The sequence below is a fragment of the Trichoderma evansii genome (genome assembly GCF_050947405.1).
Source record: "Trichoderma evansii strain SZMC 28006 chromosome Unknown GGI43scaffold_3, whole genome shotgun sequence".
NCBI classification, from domain to species: Eukaryota; Fungi; Ascomycota; class Sordariomycetes; order Hypocreales; family Hypocreaceae; genus Trichoderma; species Trichoderma evansii.
This window is the reverse complement of record NW_028145203.1, coordinates 1,183,970-1,197,274: the sequence shown is the minus strand read 5'-3', so window position 1 is coordinate 1,197,274 and position 13,305 is coordinate 1,183,970. Positions and strand designations below refer to the sequence as shown.

Here is a 13,305-nt window from a genome sequence, read left to right as displayed (position 1 = left end):
GTGGACACCTAATAGCCAATACATGTACCTTCATGACATGAGTAGGTACATGTATGCATAACCGCTCTGAGGCTGATGCGTGCGACATCATCATGTATAAATTCTTCTCGCAGCCCATCCAAAATTGCTTTTACCATACTTAAATAATCTTATGGCACTTTTTGGTGACTTTGATCTATTGATTAGAGCTTAGTTACCTCTCTACTGGCTGTCTTGCCGTCTGATACGTCCTCTATTGCTATTATAAGGCCGATGAACTAAGTGGGAGAGAATAATGTCAAAAAATGGAGGCATAATATGCCCCGAGGCTGAACGCACGATGAAAGATGCATTTGAAGACCTCAAAAGGGTAATCACCATCCCTGATAGAATGCAGCTGGGAAATGTGTCACTCGATGATGTTAAACAAGCTGCATTGCAAATTGAAAAACAACTTGCAGCAAGTCAATTGTTACGAAACATGAGAAGGCTCGCACCTTTATTCGAAGGCTTGGAACATTATTCGCATACTATGGAGATATTATGCAATGGGACGCCGTACTTGCCATGGATTTGGGCACCAATACAGCTTGTTTTAAAAGTATGCATATAGCCCGGACATGGTATAGATGGCAAGATACTGACAAATGGGCAAATTTTGGGTGTAGATATCTTCGGACTATATCAAAGCATTTGAATCAATCATTCAAGTCTATCATAGACTATCAGAACCATTGGCTCGATTCAGGATATTTGATCGCTCTTTCTCAAATAATGAAGAAGTTCAAAAAGCTATGGCTCTATATTACTCTGATCTCCTAAAATTCCATGGAGAAACATACAAATTTATACGACGAAATGGTAGAGATTACTTTACATTCTCTGGCAAATCCAAGCTGACAATTGAGCGCTTTTAGCTTGGCAGCGACTCTTCTCCACTTCATGGGGCCGCTTCCAAAGGCGATTTGACAGTATTTTTTCTGACCTCAAGGCACATGAAAAGCTCATTGATAAAGCAGCAAATGCCGCCGATATATCAGAGGCAAAAGAAATGAGGGATAAATTAGAAGCTTGGAGGGAACAAGAAGCCATCAAGTTCAAGAAAGAAGAGGAGGAACGAACAGGTACTGAGTTTCAAGCCATCTTGCAAGCCTTGAAAGTAGACCAGACGCGTCAAATTAAGATGTCTGATAATCTTGCTGCAGAAACAGATCAAAATCCAGGATCTGGTGCTTGGATACTCCAGCAACCAAAGATCCGATCGTGGGCAAGAGACAGCCCCGACACCCAATTTTTGGTGCTTCATGGCTCTGTTGGGAGTGGTAAAAGTATCTTGGCAACACAAATTGGGACTTTCCTCTGCTCTTCAAAAGACTTAGTGGTGAGACATTATTGCACATACGTCTACCCCGAATCAACTGAATATAGCCATATTATGCTTTCTTTGATGATACAAATCATGCATTTGGATCCCGAGCTCATAACACTTTCGTATAACTGGTTTCTGGTAGAGAGGAAGACGCCAAATCGTCCAGTTCTTGAACAGCTGCTACGCCTCTTGGTCGAAACTTTCGGAGCCTCGCCATCTCAGGCGAAAGCTCTTCATATTATTATCGACGGCCTGAATGAATGCGACGAGAACACGGCAGCTAACGTCGTAAAAACTCTAGAAAAGACTATTGTTGCCGCCTCATATTCTGGATCTACTATCATCAAGGTGCTTTTGTGCACTCAGATGACGCCCACAATCGCCAAAGTTGTCAAGAAAAAACATCAAGTATCATTATCTAACGAAAAGAACCAAGTTAATGAAGCCATCAGAGGCTATGCCTTGCAGAGAATAAGTATCATGCGGCCGCAACGCGCTCAATTCCGCATCACCGATGATGATGTAGCGGCATTAGCGTCTCAGATCACTGAAAAAGCAGACGGTAAGCCGACGACTCCCTATCCTACTTTTTGTTTTTTGCTCTCCTTTGGCTTATGATATTTGTTATAAGGCATGTTTCTATGGGCAAAACTTATCATAGGATATATGGAGAATGGTTTGTTTTATACCCGCAGCGAGATCTTCCAGGCTGCCGGTGGTTTCCCTCGAGAACTTAGTAAGGTGTAGGTGGTCGGAGATATCCTAGCACGAGTTATTTTTCCATGTACAAGCATCAATTAACTAACATTTAATTCTTCTAGTTACGAGCTGTTACTGTCACAAATCTTGGCCAACCGTGATGAGAGATCTGTGCAGAGGATTGGTTCTCTTCTAAGTTGGATAGCATTTGCAAAGCGACCGCTGCGTTCTCCCGAACATCTCTCTGCCTTGGCGTTTGACGCTGGTGATAAAGAAGTCACTGAACTAGTCCCATCCTACGTTCTCGATATGTGCCAGCCTTTGATCCAAGAACAGGTTGATTCATCGTATTCGTTCCTTCACGTATCAGTCAGAGAGTAAGTTTATTGATGCATTTATTCCTGCATATTTAACTAATTTGAGGCAGCTTTCTTCAAAGCTCTGTGTTGTCCATTACAGCAAACGAATCCTTAAAGCGACACGGTCTAGCTGCTGTCCGCTGTCTTTTAGCTCTCCAAACGATCTTTGCGCCTTCGTACTCCGAGGCTGATCGGGTACTGAGAATCCTTCGAGGGATTTATGGTTTTCATATGTACGCCATTGAAGTGTGGATCGACTGCTTTTTAGAGCACCTTGAACTTGATCAAGATCTCTGGTTCAAATCAGAATTTTTTACCTTGTCTTGCCGCTTGGCAGAACAATTCGGAGGTAAGGAGTCCAATAAAGGCGCAACGGAAAATGCCCCGCCAAATTCACGTCTGGCGAGCCTTCGCCAGAAACATTGCCCTCTATACAACACAGTCCAAGCCGTGCTCTTGGAAAGTGGTAAAACAATATTAGAGGAGACCGGTATGCCTCTCTCAATCAGTTACTTTCTCGACTTCTCAGAGTATATGTCTAATAATCCAGTATTTAATATAGATATTATCGAGGACAACGCTATGACAGGAGATATAACGGCTTTGAAGAAGAGATACCAAATGACAATTCGCGAGCTTCTCAGTCGTTCAACTTATCCAGGTGCCAGTATCCAAGAGCTTGAGCGATTTAAACAGAACTTTAGGACGTCAGCTTTTACATGTCGAATCTGGTCATGCTCTCATGCTGCTCTTGGTTTCGATAATCTCGAAGACCTTAATGTCCATGAAGAAGAGCATCTAAGCAAATCTGTCACTTTCCAGGCTGCACATATCCTATCTTCGGCTCGGCGAAGATTTTAAAAGACCACTTTAAGAACGTCCATACCCAAAGCAACCGGTCTGTCCCGCGAAAGGCTATTAGAAAACATGTACAACCAAATGCCTCCTCTTCACAACAAGATACCCTGCCTGTGTACGATTCAAAGGCCCATTATATGATCCACCCGCAACAACCTCTTCCAGAGGAACGCGCCCAAAGAACGCGAATTGACCCCATATCAACGCAAGGAGGTGAGTTGAATCAAACCGGTGAGAGAAGTCTTTGAACATTATGTGCTAACTAAATCTACAGAAGGAACTTATGTATCTGCGCCATAAGCTCCAAAGGGGACTTTTAGCCAAAGGACAACAGCCACAAGAAGATATGATGGAAGCAATGTCCAACTTCATCACTATCCTCGAGAATTTCAAGGGTCTTGATGTATCACTTATCCGGGGCACCAAGATCAACAAGGTTTTCAAGGCTATTATGAGACTTGACTCTATCCCCCGTGAGGAGCATTTCAATTTCAAGAAGAGATCTCAAGCTTTGCTAGACAAATTTAATAAGCTACTTGCTAGCGATTTTGCGCCCGCTAACACAGTGAATGGTGCGAATGGAGCTTCTGAATCCAAGGATTCTAGTAAGCCGGTCTACCGATAGCCAGGTGTCTGATTTTTGGCATATTAAAACGAGCTTGTAACTATTTTCATCATACTATAAGGTGAGTATAGATGCTAAATAATGGACAACTGATAGGTATGCAAGAGGTTTATGTTAAGTGATATACCAATTTTTTTTTTTTTTTAAAAAAAAAAAAAAAAAAAAAAAAAAAAGGTAATTTGATTACGCGGCGGGCTTAGCAGCCATAGTGTATAGAGAACACGTCAAAACTATCTAGTTAACATGCAATTTCTCCAATGCCGTAAGGCCGATTTGATGGCTCCTATTGTCCGCTGAATCATCTTCTCTGACGCAGTTTCTACCATTGAGCATTCACATCAATTCACCCAGGTCAATAGTAACTCAATATATAACAGATGTATTATGAATATGGTCTGTTTGTATGTAGTTTCAGCACAGAAAAGACACAACATTAAGATATTAATGAAAATAAAGGAAATATTCATTCAGGTCCCAGCACGGTCAATCCTCAAGCCAATACATCCCGCGCCCCTATGTGGTATCATGATCAAATTCTTCCCCTTTCTCGCCCATAATAAACAAAACTTTCGTTTCTGTATATTCTCTTTCACTCATATCTTCATTTTTTTTGTCCTTTGGAGATATTTTCTTGTCTAAAGAAGGGTATAAACATCGCTAGTATTATCATTGCTCTTTATGGACACTGAGCAGTGTCGTCGTATCGATAGAGGAAAGCCATTCCCTCTTAGTAGTCTGCCTTGCTGCGGCGGGCGCGGCTCTTCTTGGTACGACCAGCACAGCAAGTGATGAAGACCAAAACAGTCGCAATCAAGGTCAAGACGGCAGCGACGAGAATACACCAGACGGTAGGACCCCAATGAGCCTCGATGTTGTTGGGACCTCGAGAGTTGACAGCGTGCTTGATGATACCAAAGGCAGCAAAGTCACAGGCCATTGCGACGAGGGTGACGATAAAGGCCAAGAGTGAGAAGAGAGAGGCGACGAAAGAACCGAGGAAGCTGGTGCCCAGGCAGAGCAAAAAGGCCAAAAAGGTGAGGCCAGCGGCGATGGGATGCAGAATCAGTACCTTCGTAAGAGCCTTGGCGCTATCACGGTCGCCGTTAGAGAACGAGACCTGGGCAACGGATGCTAGGGCGGCGGTGGCATCATAGCCGACGTGGGCGGAGGTACAATCATCTTTTCCGCTGCGTATTGTTAGTCTTCTCTTCTTATAAACGTGTCGAAAGGCGTGAGGCGGTGGGAGAGTACATACTTTGAATTGATGATGCAGTATCCAAATGTTCCATACGTTATCCTGTCTACAGAGCTGCGGCCATTGAAGTCGACCTTCAAGATAGAGAGGTCATTGACGACAGGCGCCGTAACCGACACGACAATCAGAAGTGCCGTGGCAGCAAGCAGCAGTACTGTGCCAAAGTAGTGAAAGAAAGTGCCGACACCCATGATGGAGGATTGAAAGCCGATTACTGCTGTGTATAGTGAATTCGATGTGCCTTTAAAAGTGGCTTTGGGTGGCTTCAAACACGAGATACAAGCGACGGTATTGGTGTCGAGTATCGAGTGAAATCAAAGTCGATAGAAATAAGAAAGAGAACGAGAGGTATTGGGCGAGAACAAATAGCAATGAAGGAGTGTTTAAAGCAAGGGGCAGACCGTCAGCATATAAGCCAGCTGTGACGGTGCACGTCTCCTATTGTCTCACGAGGATGAGCGGCCGCCGACAGCAGATGGGTACCACAGGGAGGCGACGTCATGAACACGAATAAAATTAGACTCGATAGAGTTGCCAAGCTCCAAGAATTTCCACCGGCTTTTGGTTTCTGTCTTGGAAATAGACATGGTTTGGCTGTCTAGATTCGCGGCTTAGACCGATCCACCCTCGTCTAGCACATGTTGGTGCCGGCTGTTGCTCAATCACAGAAGAGCAAATACCTTCTGGGAGCAGTAACATCGCCGCGTGGGTGCTAGACTAGTGTGCAGCTACGCACATACAGGCACACGTAGATTGGCCCCAGCACAACGCTCAGGAAGGCATCGCGAACAGGCTTTGCCAGCTTCTGATCAGGGAGCTATCCCTCATTTTCGGCATGGCGCAACTCCGCCCACGAATGTCTCGGACCAACCAAGGCGGCGCGCTCAGACCCTGGTCGGCAGAGAGGAACAATTCCAAAGCAAAGGCTCCAGGCCGTATAACCGCGTATTGGAGCTCCATCGGATCACGGCTGAGCCTTGCAGTTCGCGAAAGCTGCGGGTGACGTAGCGTCCGTGGCTGCGCTAAGATGATCGCTGCCCTGCTTGGAGCCACAACGTGGAGCCGTTTTCCTAAGCCAAGGCCTGATTTGACATGGATCCAGGGCCTGGTGTGGCGGCCAACTTGTAAAGATCTTGGAACATGATGCTGGATGCCATGGCCAGCCAGAATCACATGAATGAAGCAAGAAAATGCGCGGTTTGACTCTGTTCGACCCTGCCTCTCCTGCGTCCACGTAGGGAGCTTTTTGCGCAAAATCACTCCTCTGTTGTGAGACGCGTGAGCTGAGACACACAGACAGGCCAAGCAGAATCTGGAATCTGGAGACAGTGCGCCACGCCCCTGGCCACAACACCAGCGACGGTGTGATGGCTATGCTTAGCTGCGTTGGATAGCGGCCATTCAGGTGACGTAAATAGAGATTTTCGTTGACAAGCCTCAAGCATCCCACCCCTTAGTGTCTATGCATGGCCACATCATCGGCGATGGTCGACTCGTACGTTCTATTACACATAGTTATGCGCACATGATGATGAAGTGACACCAACAATAATCCGGGCATGGTACCCTGCACTGTAGCGTTACCATGTGCGCGGTAGACAACGAGAGCAGGAGAGTTGCAAAATGTGCGCAGATCTAGCATCATCGACTTCTAATTTAGGCACCAGTTCATCCCTCATTGTTGTCTTGTTGCAAGCAGTTGTTCCATTTTTGGAAGCCGTCAATCGACGTGTAGATTGTGTTAGTACTATTTCCCTGCCTTGGTCTAGGAAATTAAAATTGGTCTCATCTCTTGAGACAACACAACGCGAGATACTAAGAGCCAACCCAACCCTCCAAACACTGATAAAGTGACATGTGCGACAAGACGCACAGCCCAGCCTCCCACATTTGCAGTGCCGTGTTGCATCTCCCTCTTGGCTATTGTAGAGAATAGATTAAGCCATTTCGGTCATGGCGCATCCATTGTGGAACACAGTCGCTATCTTACTTCTCGGCTGCAGCACTTGCAACGACACTCAAGATACTCTGTAGTAATAGTCATTATCCTTGGCGCAGAGAGCCATGTTGGCTTACTCAGTCGTGCCTTTCTTCATGTTGCTAGGAAGCCACCCCTTAATCCGCAGCCTTTTCATTTTGCGCTCCATGCGCACCGCGCTGCCCAGACTCACAAGCCAATGCACAAGCCCTGTGCTGGCTATACTTTTAGGAAGCGACTGCTTTAGTGTTGTTGCGATGAACGACTGGTCCTCCTCGTACGCCTCTGGCCAGGAATTATATAGCGGTGATCCAGCCATGGCAAATCTATGGTTAAGCTCTGGCGCGGGGAAGATGTGTATCTTGAACTCTTTCTGCCCTTGCTTTGGATCCTCGTTTAGTCCATTGGGCCGTGAGCTCACGCTATTGGTCTGCTCTCCAGTCACTGTCGGCTGGAGGGCATTAAAGCTTTCGGGTTCGTCTAAATCCGCAATGTAAATATCCTCCACAGCCTTGCGAGTAGGCTCCGTAATCTTGTATGTGAGAGGACTGCTGGCCACCAATCTCTCAGCGGTCGTGGATTCTTTTGTTATCGATATATATTGGGAGTAATGACTCTTTGGAATTTGCAATTGGTTTCCTGATTAGATAGCTGTTCTCTTTTCATATCTGATGCGCATATGCATCCGGTGGGCTAGGACATACGGGAAGCATCTTGAAAAATTCAACCGGTCCATATTGCTCCAACACCTGCAGAATTGAGCGGCGCTCAGCGAAGGTGATTGGCACAGGGGAAACGAACACACGTATAGACCTTTTGCGGAGCGCCCGGTCCCGTAGCTGGCGGGCTACATTCCCAACTGCTGCCATGAATATGCGGCGTGGCGGCCTGGAGGAGGCGTAAAGGGAAAATAACGACTGATGCACAGAACAGTTGGGATGCAGCCTCGTCAGTATAAATCCAAAGGCTATCTAGCTTGGTACTTCACGGGCTACTGAAAGAATGTGGTGGGCGGAGTACCCTTTTAGTGGACTGAACGCTAGTTGTCGGCCCGCCACAAGGCTGTCGAACTCTTGAGTAGAAGCTAAGCTGAGCTTCGCAACATCACAACTGCATATCCGCGAGCTTGCTCTAGCGCTTGCAATACCTCTGCGGCCGCTTCCTTTAGCTTGTTATGTGCCCTTTCATGGGTTACACACTGATGCATTCGAAAGGTTGATCAACGATCCTCAGGCTTTCTCGCCTCCCTCACTACTCATCAATCCGCCGCTCCTGCGACTTCATAATTTCAAGGATCTCCGCGACTCACGACGACTACACCCAACTACGAATTGCGAATATACAGTATCTACAATGGCAACGCCGACGCCTATGAGGCATGCGCCCTCACAGCAGGGTCGCACACCATCGCATCAGGGCCCAACGCCATCACAGATCGCCGGCGCAACGCCCCCCATCTCGACGCCATTCTCCAACGCCGCCCAGGCCGCGTTCTCGCCTCGGGGACAGCGATCACCACAGCAAGTAAAGAAATCTCCAGCGACATCGACATTGATGGGCCAATCGGGCATGGGCGCTTTGAATTTTGACAGTCCTTCAACTGCTGCCGCTATGGGCGCGCTGGGGATTGGCGGTAGCTTCGATATCGGCCTCGAGAATGTCAGCGTAGGCGAGCTTGATACACTAAACGTCCCATTCGGCGCTAAAGAGGACAAATTAAAGAGAGAGGATGACAAGTTAAAACGACTGGATCATATCCTCGAGCTATTAAATGTTGGTGTGCACCTACATCGTAGATAGGAAGCCCCTAAAAAGCTGACCTTTACCGCAGCAGAAGAAAGGCTTCGTCAGCGAAGCCGGCTTGGAACGGCTTGCTCAGCGCCTCGGCCTTGAACTTCTATCCGAAGAGAATACAGCCCCAGACGGACGCAAGAAAAAGACATTGGCGATTGCAGGTTCTGCTATTGCCGTCGACATCGTACTAGATAACAACATTGTCCAGAATGTGTCATTAGCCTACCATGGATCGGCGGAATCAGTTTCTAAACAAATGGAAGCAGCCAGCCAAATTTTGTTAACAGATTTGAAGCTTGATCTTAACCAAAGCCCTCTTACGAAAACGCTGGATAAATTTGCATCTAATTTTGGGCATATAGCCAACCTGGATAAGCTCAGCATTATTCCTGGTCTCGACTGTTATGAGGCTCTAGCTGGTATTTTCACCAGCTTGGATAGATTACACCAGTGGGATATGGCGAATTTACGAAAAGAACCGGAGATGGAGGGAAAACCAGATCATTACCTGTCTCTGGCCGCTCTTTGCACTCGACACGGCTATCCTGTCATGCACGCGCGAAATAAGGTTGGCCTTGCTTTGCAATACTGGAAAGAGTTGCGATTCGTACCCCCTTCAGACAACAAAATAACGTCACTTTCGGAGAAGGAGAAAATTTGGTCACTTTTGCTTGATTGTGCACCTATTGAAGCACTTGGCCTGCCTACAACTATCGAAACAATTGGCCCACCACCTGTCCGAGTGTCTGAAGATTGGATCTCCAAAGATGTGGTGAAAGAGGTCCACCAAGAAGATCAAGCACTAAACCCTAATCCTTTTCCCATTCTTGATTGGCAAGAGCCGGAGAACATCTCGCTCCCATCAACGGATGAGAATAAAAACGCTAGCATGGGCGTTTTGGGCCTGGATCTCTCAATATCTCCTCAAGTTACGTTTACTGTCACGTTTGACCCGCCCGTTATCCTTCCGCAGAATGACTACGCCAGACTCTACGCCTACGCGGGTGCTGAGCCTCCTAGCCCAGATCCTAGCGAGTTTGAACAGCGTTCTCCTCCAACATTTGACGATCTATTCTTCCCCATGTTGGCTGGAAATAAGCAAGATCCCAGTGAGTCGAGGACGGTTACGCGCCTTCGTGATGTCCGCGTTTTCGATCAACAGGGAAAATCGTCCATGAGGAGCCACCATAACACTCTTTTCATCTACAAGCCCATCTATTCCAAGGCAGTTACGAAGATGCCATTTTCTCATCCGCGCCAACTCATTGACATGCTCCCACTTCTTCGACAGTTTGCCTTCCTTTCTACGCTGCTGAACAATAGTTTTGGGCCAAAAACTAAGGAGGTTTTCCCCAAATCAGGCAAAGCTCTTGCTGCCTCCAAGACAGTCAAAGACGAGTTGGCGGCTTTCATGGACTTGAGCGACGATGAAGGCAAAGAAGACGAGGAGAAAGCAAAACAAGAGGCTGCCCAAGAAGCAGAAAAGGAGACAAAAGAGGGCAAAGACGAAAGTGGAGCTGCGCAAGATATGGACGTGGACGTCATACTATGGGTTCATCCATCACCGTACCTCCAAGTCGTCTTCCCCGTCAAGGATTCCACCATTGACATTACTCTCCGCATCCTAGAAGGCGGTACGGTAGAGATTGTAAATGAGAACGTTATTGAACAGCACGAAAAAGAAAGTAAAGGCAAAGGGAAGCCGATTAATAGGGAAGATCTTGGAAAGGCGCTTGAACGGCTTGAGGATCTGTGTAAGTGGGCTGAATGGATTCGCACCCGGCTGTGGCAGAGTTGATAGAACGTTGAATAAATTCACTTGATACCCTTTGAATTATCTATTTGCTTGTCTTTTGTTCTTTCGGTCCGTGATGTTTATCAAACACAGCAGCCGTTGTCTGAGTTAACTGAACCAATCTACCTTATCAAGTGTTTCCTTTGTCAATTGTTTGCCTCCCGTTTATCTCAAAGCCTTTTACAACTACATTGCAACAACACCATACTCCATGTTCATCTAGTTCAATCTCAATACCACCGTTATATCTACCAAAATACTGCTTTATCTACGTCGCCATGCTCTCCCACATCTCTTTCAAAGCTTTCTCAACAGCAGCAGCAATCCCACCCTCAGCCAGCCAACGTCCATCATCAAAGTCCTCTTCAAAATGTCCTGCCCAACTTCCCCTCTGGACAAACCTCTTCCACCACTTCCTCCCCCGAGTCCTCCCAGATCTCTCCCTCCAATGCGTCCCAGGAGCCCATTCACAGCCCCTCCTCCTTTTCAGCCTCTGCCCCCAACACCTCCAATTCCTCTTAGAGGTTCCAGAAGGATTTCTCAAGGGCCATTTTCTCAAAATCTTTCTCAATCTGGAGGTACTCCTCGTCGTGACTCATTCACCCTTCCACCTACCCTCTGTCACAATATCAACCTCGCCAATCCCCACCTCCTCGATCCCAATGGTCTCCATCTTCTTAACCACGAAGGCTTCTATCATGTTGCATTCTATCCCGCTCAGGGCTCATCGCCCCCTCAGATCCAGTACTGGCTCCGCGCAGAGGACGTCCTGGTAGGTCTTCCGGGAAAGGGTCGTGTTCCTTCGGGACATTGGCCTAGGCTTGTGCAGCTCGCACAAGAGACAAGCATTGGGCAGAGAAGTGGTCAAGAGTCACAAACAAGTTTAGAACGAAAGGGCCCGGAGGTCCAAGAAGTGAAGCTATTAACAGCACTGTATAGACCTGGGCAAGAAGAGGATACGATGATGGACGTTGTGGACACAAAAGAAAAAACTACACCAATCGGGGAAACTCATCTTGGTAGGTAGAGTATTACAAGATGGCGCATTTGTGGCTATACTCGATTCAGAAAAGGTTTTGGTACGTCGTCAGAGTTTATTATCAATCAGGGGGGCTAACAATTCCAGCTAAACAGTAATATTTTGACGAAGGATGTAATTGAAGGCACTTTGGATGGGAGGCTGTCTTGTAACCTTTGATGCTGGTGTTCAGAATTAACGCTGTATTAACTGACTGTTGGGAGATTTAGTAACATAACAGTACGAGATACAACACAATGGATCAAGAATCTTGGGTATTAGGCGTGTTCTTTATGAAAAATGATAAAAGAAATTTTAGAAAGGTTACTACCAGTATGACAAGATCCTTTGATCCAACTCTATGTGTATATATGTACGACCATCCATATGCAATATGGTGGCACTTGAATAATCCAACAAAACGCCTCAATTAGACTGTCCTGCATCATAATTACATCTTCATCCTAAATCCTTTTCCCCCTATTCTCCCCCTTTTTCTTACTATACTCATACTCATACTACTTACAACATCATAGCAGCCACGGCACCAACGAGAGCAAGAGTGCTCATGCCAGTGCGGACAGCGTTGTTGTTGACGGGAGAGATACAGTCAGCACCAGTGCAGCCACCCAGACCGCTGGAAGCAGGGGCGGGGGGGTTGCCGGTAGCAGCAGAGCTGCCGCCAGTGCCTACAGGAGTAGGGACACCAACGATGCTGGATGCCCAGGTGTTGACGGGGCCAGATCCTGGGGCGCTGGGAACGTTGGAAGGAGCACCAACGGGGACAACAGGGACAACGCTGGCAGCGCCGCCAGGAGCGTTGCTGGGAGCAATGGGAACAGCAGGAATGATAGTGTTGGCGGGAGAGCTGCCGGGAGCGTTGCTAGGGGATCCAGCGGGAGCGATAGGAACGGCAGGGACACCGGTCTGCTGGCCAGCAGGGAAAGAAGTGCGGACAACCTCGGTGGTAACGCGAGCAGGGCAGTTGGTGATGTCAGCAGCGCAGCTGGTGATGGTGTAAACGCGAGTGATATCAGTGGTGATGGTCTCGGGACCGCTGGGAACACCGGCTGAGCCAGCAGGAGGAGCAGGGGCAGCAGTAGTGTGGGCAGCCAACTCGGAGCTAGACTCAGCAGCCAGGACGGGGCAGATGGTCGTGTACAGAGCAATGGTCTCGGTGGTGACGCTGGGGCGGAACGGGCAATCAGTAACCTCAGGAGGGCACTGAGAGATGGTGTGGACCTTGGTGGTGAAGACAGTCGAGGTAGTCAGCTGAGCAGCGGAAGAGATGGCGGAGCCCGCACCAGTAGCAGTGACAGAGGAGTTGCTCCATCGGCTGGTGGCGGCGAGGGTACCGGTAACAGAAGGGGTAGAGGAGCCGCCGGCGGCGGCAGCGGCAGCGGACTGGCCGGAGATCACAGAGGTGGGAACGACAACAGCAGAGGATGAAGCAGCCTTGGAGGTAGCAGCGACCTTGGCGGTAGAAGAAGCCTTGGTGCTAGAAGAAGCCTTGGTGCTAGAAGAAGCCTTGGTGCTAGAAGAAGCCTTGGTGCTAGAAGAAGCCTTGGTGCTAGAA

General features: G+C 47.7%; 7 protein-coding genes across 7 annotated transcripts in view; 4 read left to right on the top strand and 3 right to left on the bottom strand.

The window, feature by feature from the left end:
- The first annotated feature begins 112 nt into the window (after window positions 1-112).
- On the top strand, window positions 113-3,920 carry GGI43DRAFT_396167 (uncharacterized protein). The gene is made up of 8 exons (XM_083204938.1): window positions 113-580; window positions 648-840; window positions 897-1,910; window positions 1,980-2,091; window positions 2,170-2,424; window positions 2,475-2,896; window positions 2,969-3,477; window positions 3,539-3,920. The coding sequence occupies exons 1-7, from the start codon at window positions 275-277 to the stop codon at window positions 3,265-3,267; spliced, it is 2,601 nt and encodes an 866-aa protein (XP_083064095.1). The 5' UTR covers window positions 113-274; the 3' UTR covers window positions 3,268-3,477; window positions 3,539-3,920.
- Window positions 3,378-4,032, top strand: GGI43DRAFT_246013 (uncharacterized protein). The gene is made up of 2 exons (XM_083200754.1): window positions 3,378-3,477; window positions 3,539-4,032. The coding sequence occupies exon 2, from the start codon at window positions 3,548-3,550 to the stop codon at window positions 3,887-3,889; it is 342 nt and encodes a 113-aa protein (XP_083064094.1). The 5' UTR covers window positions 3,378-3,477; window positions 3,539-3,547; the 3' UTR covers window positions 3,890-4,032.
- A 584-nt stretch (window positions 4,033-4,616) lies between these two features.
- On the bottom strand, window positions 4,617-5,335 carry GGI43DRAFT_380453 (actin cortical patch SUR7/pH-response regulator pali; the record flags this gene model as incomplete). The annotated part of the gene is made up of 2 exons (XM_083202986.1): window positions 4,617-5,076; window positions 5,145-5,335. 2 exons carry the CDS (start codon window positions 5,333-5,335, stop codon window positions 4,617-4,619), a joined length of 651 nt encoding a protein of 216 aa, XP_083064093.1.
- Window positions 5,336-7,107: 1,772 nt separating this feature from the next.
- Window positions 7,108-8,233, bottom strand: GGI43DRAFT_246004 (uncharacterized protein). Its single transcript, XM_083200753.1, has 2 exons — window positions 7,827-8,233; window positions 7,108-7,738 (listed from the first exon to the last, which is right to left on the bottom strand). Exons 1-2 carry the CDS (start codon window positions 7,989-7,991, stop codon window positions 7,217-7,219), a joined length of 687 nt encoding a protein of 228 aa, XP_083064092.1. The 5' UTR covers window positions 7,992-8,233; the 3' UTR covers window positions 7,108-7,216.
- Window positions 8,234-8,475: 242 nt separating this feature from the next.
- On the top strand, window positions 8,476-10,714 carry GGI43DRAFT_420810 (mediator of RNA polymerase II transcription subunit 1-domain-containing protein; the record flags this gene model as incomplete). The annotated part of the gene is made up of 2 exons (XM_083207862.1): window positions 8,476-8,895; window positions 8,954-10,714. 2 exons carry the CDS (start codon window positions 8,476-8,478, stop codon window positions 10,712-10,714), a joined length of 2,181 nt encoding a protein of 726 aa, XP_083064091.1.
- A 367-nt stretch (window positions 10,715-11,081) lies between these two features.
- Window positions 11,082-11,738, top strand: GGI43DRAFT_431135 (uncharacterized protein; the record flags this gene model as incomplete). Its single annotated transcript, XM_083209379.1, has 1 exon — window positions 11,082-11,738. The coding sequence occupies one exon, from the start codon at window positions 11,082-11,084 to the stop codon at window positions 11,736-11,738; it is 657 nt and encodes a 218-aa protein (XP_083064090.1).
- A 254-nt stretch (window positions 11,739-11,992) lies between these two features.
- GGI43DRAFT_245845 (glycoside hydrolase family 16 protein) overlaps window positions 11,993-13,305 on the bottom strand; it is a 2,835-nt gene continuing 1,522 nt past the window's right edge. The window contains exon 4 of the mRNA XM_083200751.1: window positions 11,993-13,305. This exon is cut by the window's right edge and continues 9 nt beyond it. Coding sequence (XP_083064089.1) covers window positions 12,252-13,305 — 1,054 coding nt within the window. The 3' untranslated portion in view covers window positions 11,993-12,251.

Bases quoted from the DNA above. Each gene is read 5' to 3' on its own strand.
- GGI43DRAFT_396167 (XM_083204938.1), top strand. From the start codon at position 275: ATGTCAAAAAATGGAGGCATAATATGCCCCGAGGCTGAACGCACGATG. The intron at 2,425-2,474 runs GTAAGTTTATTG...AATTTGAGGCAG, and splicing joins CTTCACGTATCAGTCAGAGA to CTTTCTTCAAAGCTCTGTGT. The intron at 2,897-2,968 runs GTATGCCTCTCT...TATTTAATATAG, and splicing joins AACAATATTAGAGGAGACCG to ATATTATCGAGGACAACGCT.
- GGI43DRAFT_246004 (XM_083200753.1), bottom strand. From the start codon at position 7,991: ATGGCAGCAGTTGGGAATGTAGCCCGCCAGCTACGGGACCGGGCGCTC. The intron at 7,739-7,826 runs GTATGTCCTAGC...CAAATTCCAAAG, and splicing joins AATTTTTCAAGATGCTTCCC to AGTCATTACTCCCAATATAT.
- GGI43DRAFT_246013 (XM_083200754.1), top strand. From the start codon at position 3,548: ATGTATCTGCGCCATAAGCTCCAAAGGGGACTTTTAGCCAAAGGACAA.